The 7,713-nt window shown below is 39.3% G+C and overlaps 1 protein-coding gene across 1 annotated transcript; it reads right to left on the reverse strand.

Moving 5' to 3' along the window:
- Positions 1-571: 571 nt before the first annotated feature.
- On the reverse strand, positions 572-4,951 carry LOC133797483 (exportin-2). The gene is made up of 2 exons (XM_062235396.1): positions 1,907-4,951; positions 572-1,129 (listed from the first exon to the last, which is right to left on the reverse strand). Exon 1 carries the CDS (start codon positions 4,848-4,850, stop codon positions 1,911-1,913), a length of 2,940 nt encoding a protein of 979 aa, XP_062091380.1. The 5' UTR covers positions 4,851-4,951; the 3' UTR covers positions 572-1,129; positions 1,907-1,910.
- Positions 4,952-7,713: the final 2,762 nt, after the last annotated feature.

Genomic DNA, 7,713 nt, shown 5'->3' on the forward strand with positions numbered 1-7,713 from the left:
CAATCCCTTATTATTTTTCAAATATATAGTAGTGGCATCAAGACATGTTCATTATTATAATTTTTCTTTTTTAATTTGAGGATTTTTGATGTCTAGGAGAGACTCGAGATAAACTTTGTCAGAACAAACACATGACAATCATTTGAGCTACACTGTTGGATATGACATTGTTCATTATGAAACTTTGCTTGACTCAAGAGTTGCCACCCAAACAAACACCATATACAAGATCTCACATATCATATTTTCACTTTAAGTTCAGGAAATTAAAATGGCACGGCAACTTTTTCAAAAAGCATTAAATGGAAAATATGTTAGGAAAAATCCCAACCTATATTATTTTATTACTTCAAAAAACGATTTACAAAAATAAAAAATGTTTCACAACAAACCTTACGCTTAATAAATGCACCTATGGCTCACAGTTCCCCCTTTAAGACTATGTAGACGTGAAGAAACCGCATACAATAAAATCACCACCAGTTTCGATTTGCTTAAGGTGTCGTCAGGAACAAAGATTTAGCTTGAACTTTTTTATTTAAGAAAATCCAGTGAAATAAATTGCAATGAATTTGAGGCACAGCTAAGAAAGGGGTTCTTTATGAAATTGTGTCGTGTACTCTTAATGACCCAAAAAGTTGTTGGCAGGACTCTTTCTTTTCAACAGATAAAATGTTCACATATTACTGAGCGATTAACTTAAAGTTTACCTCAACCTTGCATTACGGTAAAATTTAGCTGAGACTGAAAATTCGACACAACAACAGAGCATACATGCAGAAATGTTGGAGAGAAAATGAACAAAGAACAGCTGAAGAAAACCAACAGAAACGAATCTACATTTGTTGACAGACGCAAGCCGAGAAAGGAGAGAAACAAGACCAAAATACCCTGCCAAAACTTGAGAAACCTTTGTCAAACCACCAGGTCGGCCGCTCGGCTAGATTAACTTGGAGAACCGTGACCAACAATCTCACACCAACACAGCATAAGATTTTGGAAATAAAATACATGTATGATGACCTGGTAAACCAGTTGTGTTGACAGGCTGTGCAAAACTACTGCTGGCTCATAATGACTCTTTCTGATCGGAGACTAGTTCAAACTTTGATTCCAAAAGAAGCCATGTCTTCAAATACAGAATCAAAGAAATGATGATTAGATATAATAGTTTTTTAAACACGGAATATTTGTCGTACTATTTACTTGTGGGCATAAAATATAATAAATATGAAATGCTAGTCCGGAGTTTTAACTAAAAATGACATAATAGCGACGGAGACCTATTCAAAGGATGAAACCAATAGCAATGACAGTCAATTTAAACGACATAATATGATATGAAGAGCCCCTAGTGTGTGTATGTATACACTTAAATTTCAACAACGAAATTTCAATTGCAGGTCAAGATTATAAAGGGAGAATGCAAAGCTCCAGCAAGGAACATATATGATGACTCAAAATTATAAACTCCACGCAAAAACTAAACTTTTACAGGCAACATATATGGTATATAGCTTAGAAACTAATGATAAAATGTGTTGCTACATAGCGAAGAAAACACATACGTAAACATAGCAACAAGCATAAAAACTGAAGTGCACAACTGCATATCACTCAAAATAATACATACGAGAATTTCAAAAAAATAATAATACATACGTGACAATATAATAATGAGATATCAATATTTTCTACCATTTGACGTCTTCTGCACATGTGTTCTCAAAACATCTTAATGGTTCAGACACGAGCAGTTTTATTCATCAGAATTCAGAAAAGGATTCCAGGTAGTTATAAAATATGTCTCATTCTATATTAAACACACACACAATAGCAATAACACCACTAAAGAGAAAGGAATCTCTCTCTCTCTCTCACTAGAAATAAGATTAGGGTAACTTACTCATTCAAGCAATTCGGCAGTTATAAGTATTGCAGAGATGAAGCAATGCAGCCTGATTGGCTGGATCAAGATACTGGCTGATGGCCTGTGGAAACCTCCGAGGATAAACGACAGAAAGCTTTGCCAAAGAAGCAACCAAAAATTCCTTCGGATCCTTTATTTCTTTCAAAGGGTCCTCCTCTTTCTTTCCAGCATTGAAAAGTCGAACAAAGGAAGCAGTATATCCAACATTCTCGGCAAGATCAGGCATTTCTGGTTCTTCCTCAACCCTATCCTCCTCAGGCCGTGAAATAAGGGTAACAACGCTATCCAGCATCTTTCCCCATAATTCATTAGCCATAGCATCCAAAAGGATTGGAGATTCACATATAAGCCTGGTTGATGCAACAGCAGTCAATTTTGTCTCAATAGGCCCTGTTATATGTTTAAGATTAGGTACCCAGAACTGAACCAAGATTTCTTTGAATATGTTGGGTTGAACAGCATTCATTGTCTCCACAAGGTTTGCGGAACCATGTTTGACCAGAAAGAGAGACATAAATATCAACAAGGACTTGATAAGCTTTATGGTTCTCCTATTCAAGAGTTCGGTGAAAAGGGCAGCCCAAATGTGTGTCACATAGGGTGCAATAACACCGTATTCAAGATTCTCAATAACAGTATTTAGCACAAAGAAACCCTGCTCATATGAGCTTGGTGATGACAAAAGCTTCTTAAATATCCCAAGAACCTGGCTTAGCCTCCCTTCTTGATTGAGCTCATGAGGTGCCTTCTGAAGGAAGGCCTGAAGCAGACGCACAAGTGCCGGGACATTGGAAGCTCTCTTCCATGAATCAGGTGACAAAAGAATCTCAAAAATGGCCCTGTAGCTTGGGGGAATGGGTGGTCTATTTAACTCCAAAAGCTGAGCAAGCAACTGAAATGCATAAGGAAAGAACTCACTTACATCATTGGACAATATGATTTCAATGCTAGGGAAAAGATTTGCTTCAAAAGCTGATGTAAGAGAAGGATCTTTCTCACAGGCTCGCTTTACGAGAATAGCCACAGCCTCAAATAAATAGTGGTTAAAAACTGGATTTCTTGGGTTTTTGCAAACCTCACCAAGTACAGATGTCAACCCTGTTATGCAAGGTCCAGCAATATCAGGAGTTATTTCAGCAACACCAAGAACACGCATGATACATTTCATTATGTATTGATTTTCCTCAGATTCTGGAAGCTTCAAGGCATTAAAGAGGTTATTCATCAACACTCCTAAAAATGGAGAAATATCAGCTGAGTTGTATCTTGCCTGCCCCCCATCCTTAACCAGCAATAGTTTTTCAATACAACTTGCTGCATAAGAATGAACCACATTTGACTCTGCACCAAGGAATCGAATCAAGTCCGGAAAGCATTGCACAGCACATTGCTTTGATATATGATTCCGAAACATTGTGAAAAACTTAAGAGCCCCAGCCTTAAGCATTGGAAACGCATTCACATCCTGACTCTGCAGTTCTGGAACAATAACAGATCCAAAGAAACTGTGGACATCAACAAGATCAGTTGTGACAGAAGCACCACCAGCTTTCTTAGTTGCAAGGGAGACAACTAAGTATATGGCGCAATCTTTGTCCTTCCAGTTTGCAACTGTGTTTGCTGCAAATGAGGTCAGCAAATTCTGTATCTGTGCAGAAACCAAATCCGTAACCTGTTTCTTGTAATTGGTGGCAATCCCTTTAAGAAGTTCGCATGCAATTCTCCTCCTTGTATCAAGATCACTACCCTCCATATCCCTCCTAATGAATTCAACATAGTTCATCTCAAACAGTTCTTCATCCTCGTCCCTCAACCTAACATTAGGGATCACAATGCTCTGACATATCTGTGGTATCACACCCTCGCCCTCAAACAACTTATGGTGCACACTGGTGCTAACTGTGGTCAGAAACTTAATCGCTGTAACAGCAAGCTGATCACGGCTAGATGCTTGCGACACATTCCCTAGCAAGCTCCACACAGCAAGCGCAAAATCATTCAAGTAACCTTGAAATTCCTCCTCATTCTTTTCCATATAAAGATTAATATTCTCACACACCGCAGCCCGAAGCTCATCCACGAGTGCAAGCCCATCAGCACCACTGTTCTCAAGTGCGGGATAACTAGTAGTTAAATATTTCCTAAACTCAGTCATCCATTCTTTCATATGATCCTCAAAAAACTCTGGCAACTCTTGGAAGTTTAAAGAATAAAATATCCTACAGCATAACCTCTGGGATTCGAAAAGGGGTCGAAGAGTGGCCACAGACCCACCACCCGAATTAGCGGTAGAGTCGATCAATGTGGCAGTTTTAAGAAAAATTTCCAATAACGGTGCAGCAAAATTGTCCAAACAATACTTCAAATCAAGCAAAAGATCATTGGTCTTATACTGGTATCGAAATTTCTTAAATATAGAGTTAGCGGTACCTAGAATACCATTGATGGAGGCATAGTCCGATGCCTGCGAAGCTTTCTGGAGGCTAGAAATTAGCTCCGGGAGCAAAGCAGGCCACGATTTCGGAAAATCGTGCTTGCCAATGACGGCAAGGGCTTCACTGAGCTGGCTCTGGATTTTAGGGTTAGCGGAGAGCATGAGTGAGACGATTAGGGCTTTGATCTGGTCCTTCTCGGAGTCAGGTATAGGGGATGGGGACGCTACGGCGTTGGGCTCGTCGGGAGAGGCGGAAGGGGCCCATCGACCTCTGAGATGATTCTTAAAGTTGACAGCGGCGGCCATTCGGATCTGTTCGTCGACGCTGGGCTCGGCGACAAGGCGGAGCACAGCGAGGCCATAGTTGGGGCGATCGGAGGCCTCAAGGAGCGAGGCCTCGGCACGGCGGCGGGGCTCAGGTGTCGGAGAAAGGGTGTGGAGGAAGCACTCGGAGAGGAACTGAAGGGTTTGAGGGTTCCACTCCATTGCACTCAATGTGTTCGCGAGAATGACTGGGAGAGATACTGCTTAGGGCAATTTGAAGTAGAAAAGAGAGGGAGGGAGGGAGGGAAGGAAGGTTTTGAGTGTAGAGTGGAACTTTTTGGAGGTTTTAATTGGGATTTTGGGGCTCGGAAGAGAGATGGGGAAACAAGGAAACCTTTTTAATTATGTACTATTTGACACGTGGCCTCTGCTCATTGGATCATATGTGCAATTATCGTGCTAATTCACTTCCAAACCAAAATTAGATTAATTTTTTTAACTAAAATTTTCATTTATTCGAAAACAAAAGTAATAATATAATTAAATGGAAATATAGTCATTAGTTAGCATATCCATCCAAACCTTTTTTAATTAATTTTTTACCCTTTAACTGACAATGTTTTATATTTTTTTTTCAAGTAATTATGTAAATTGTTAAAAGGGTGATTATATAAATACCCTTTTTTTTCTTTCCACACTACTATCTATTTAAATCCACCATAAATTGAATTTTTACAAAATTACCCATTAGTTAATAATTTTCTTTTAATTTTTTCCTCTTTATAAATTATTATTTTTTAAAAAAAAGTTAAAACATTATGGGCCTTAATTAAAAATAACTTAATCACAAATTTGATTTATATTTTTCACTCATAATAAGAACAATATAAATATAAATAATTTATTTTTTTATTAAAAAATTATCTCATTATAATCAAAATTATTAGGGTATAATCACAATATTCAATTTTCATATTTATAAAATTTTAAAGTATGTAAAAAAATTCTTAAAAATAATAAATTAATTAATTGGTATATTTGCGATATAAATATCCAAAATTTTCGTGTTTATAGACTTATATACTCAAATTGTTTTTTACGATAAAAACAACCAATGTTACATTTTTCTTGCAGCCGTCACTGTAACGCCCCAACTCCTGGGACCGTTACGGTGTGCCTTGTAAACAGTGCTAAACTCGCTAATCGAGTCATTTGGCCAAAATCGTGCAACTAAGTATGATTAGCGGTTTAGGGATTAAACATTTTGGTTAAGATGTAACGTTTCACTAGAACGTTTAATATATACATTGGGATCCCGAAAATATCATTTCAGAGTTTATTACGGAAAATATTTACAACAGGCCGTTCTAAGCGGCAAAACAGGGTACAACCCTAGTTCCACTTTAAACCTAGGCCGTGACAGACGAGCAGCTGCATATGTACACGTCATCACCTAAGCCCTCCAACTCAAGGATGGTCTAGCTTCCTCTTGCCTTTACCTGCACCACACAGCACCCGTGAGCCGAAGCCCAGCAAGAAAACATAACACTAAACATAAGCATTATCAAATGATTATCATTATAATCACACGGAGCATAAAGCTTCCAAACCAATGAGTGAACATCATATGATTCAAGAGGGAGAGTGGTTGCTAGGTAAGCCACTAGCCTCCAAGTGCTTATTACATTCATCGACCCTCGGGGTCGGTCTTGCATTAATGCTCTTTAAGTCATTCAATGCTGATGGTCGATTAGATCTAATCTCCGTTGGCTTGCGTGAACCACGCTAAAACCGTTCTGACTAATCAGTCAGCGCTATGTGACCAGTGTCCAGTATCACCGCCGAACTTGACTAATAAGTCACAGCTTCACAGCTGATACTAACACCTTTGCCAATTCTGACTAACGAGTCAGTGCAACGTGACCAATGCCTAGTACCACTGCCGAACCTGACTAATAAGTCGCAGCTTCACAGTTGATACTAGCACCTTTGCCAAATCTGACTAATTAGTCAGTACCATGCACAAGTAAGCAATGCTATCAATATGTATCATATGCCAGTTATCCAAGAATAGGGCATTCAGCACGCTTACTAAACAGTTGCTAGCATAATCATGATCATGCACAAACTCACAGACTCAAGCTCTGGCCAATCTCATATTCATCACTCATGGCATGCCCTAATCACATGTTTCTCGTGCATCTCATGCATCACGCTTAATCATCCAGCATGCCTCAATAATAGTCATATGCAAATGGGAAAGCTTGCCAAGCATTCATTATGCTATCAATGTTTACATTTAAACATCCAACATGCATCAATCATAGCCATGCATGTCATACTCAATAGCCAACCAACATGCATCATAATAGCCATGCATGTCATGCTCAATAATCAACCAACATGCATCCATAATAGCCATGCATGTCACATATACACAGGGTGCAGTTTTCTTACCTCGGGTTCGAGCAAGAATTAGTAAAAGAACGACCCTTGAGAACGATCAATCCTTTGGTCCTTTAGCGGTCACTTAGTCATAACCAAATATGGAATCCCATCAATAAAATAAATCATAGAAAGGTTTATAATCTAAAACCTCACTCCGGGATCCATCCCACACTCTCGGGACTCTCAATCCACCCAAACGGGGTCAAGGAACCAACCCCCGAGCCTTAGAAGTCCTCCCGAGCCCTAAAATATGCTTGCTGGAAAGTGCACTAGCGCTGGGGCGCTGCCTAATGGCGTTGGGGCGCTGCCCCAAAATTAGAGAGCTCCAGAAACAGCTCTGCCTAGCGCTGGGGCGCCATCAGCAGACCATAAACTTTTCTGGTCTTCTCCCCTGCGATTTCCCTTGAAAAACAAACCTCCAAATCAACCCCAAACATCATCAAAACATCAAACTCAACCCCCAAACCTCATCTACATCACACCCTCAACAAAACCCAAGCAACCACATTCAAGAACTTCCATTAATTCTCATAACTAACCTCTCAAATTCCCAACTGAAAACTAACTTGAAAAACAGAGTAAAGCTTAAGTTCTTGGATGAAACCTTACCTCAAGTTGGATTTAGACCCCCTTCAAT

The sequence above is a fragment of the Humulus lupulus genome, chromosome 8 (genome assembly GCF_963169125.1).
Source record: "Humulus lupulus chromosome 8, drHumLupu1.1, whole genome shotgun sequence".
Classification (NCBI taxonomy): Eukaryota; Viridiplantae; Streptophyta; class Magnoliopsida; order Rosales; family Cannabaceae; genus Humulus; species Humulus lupulus.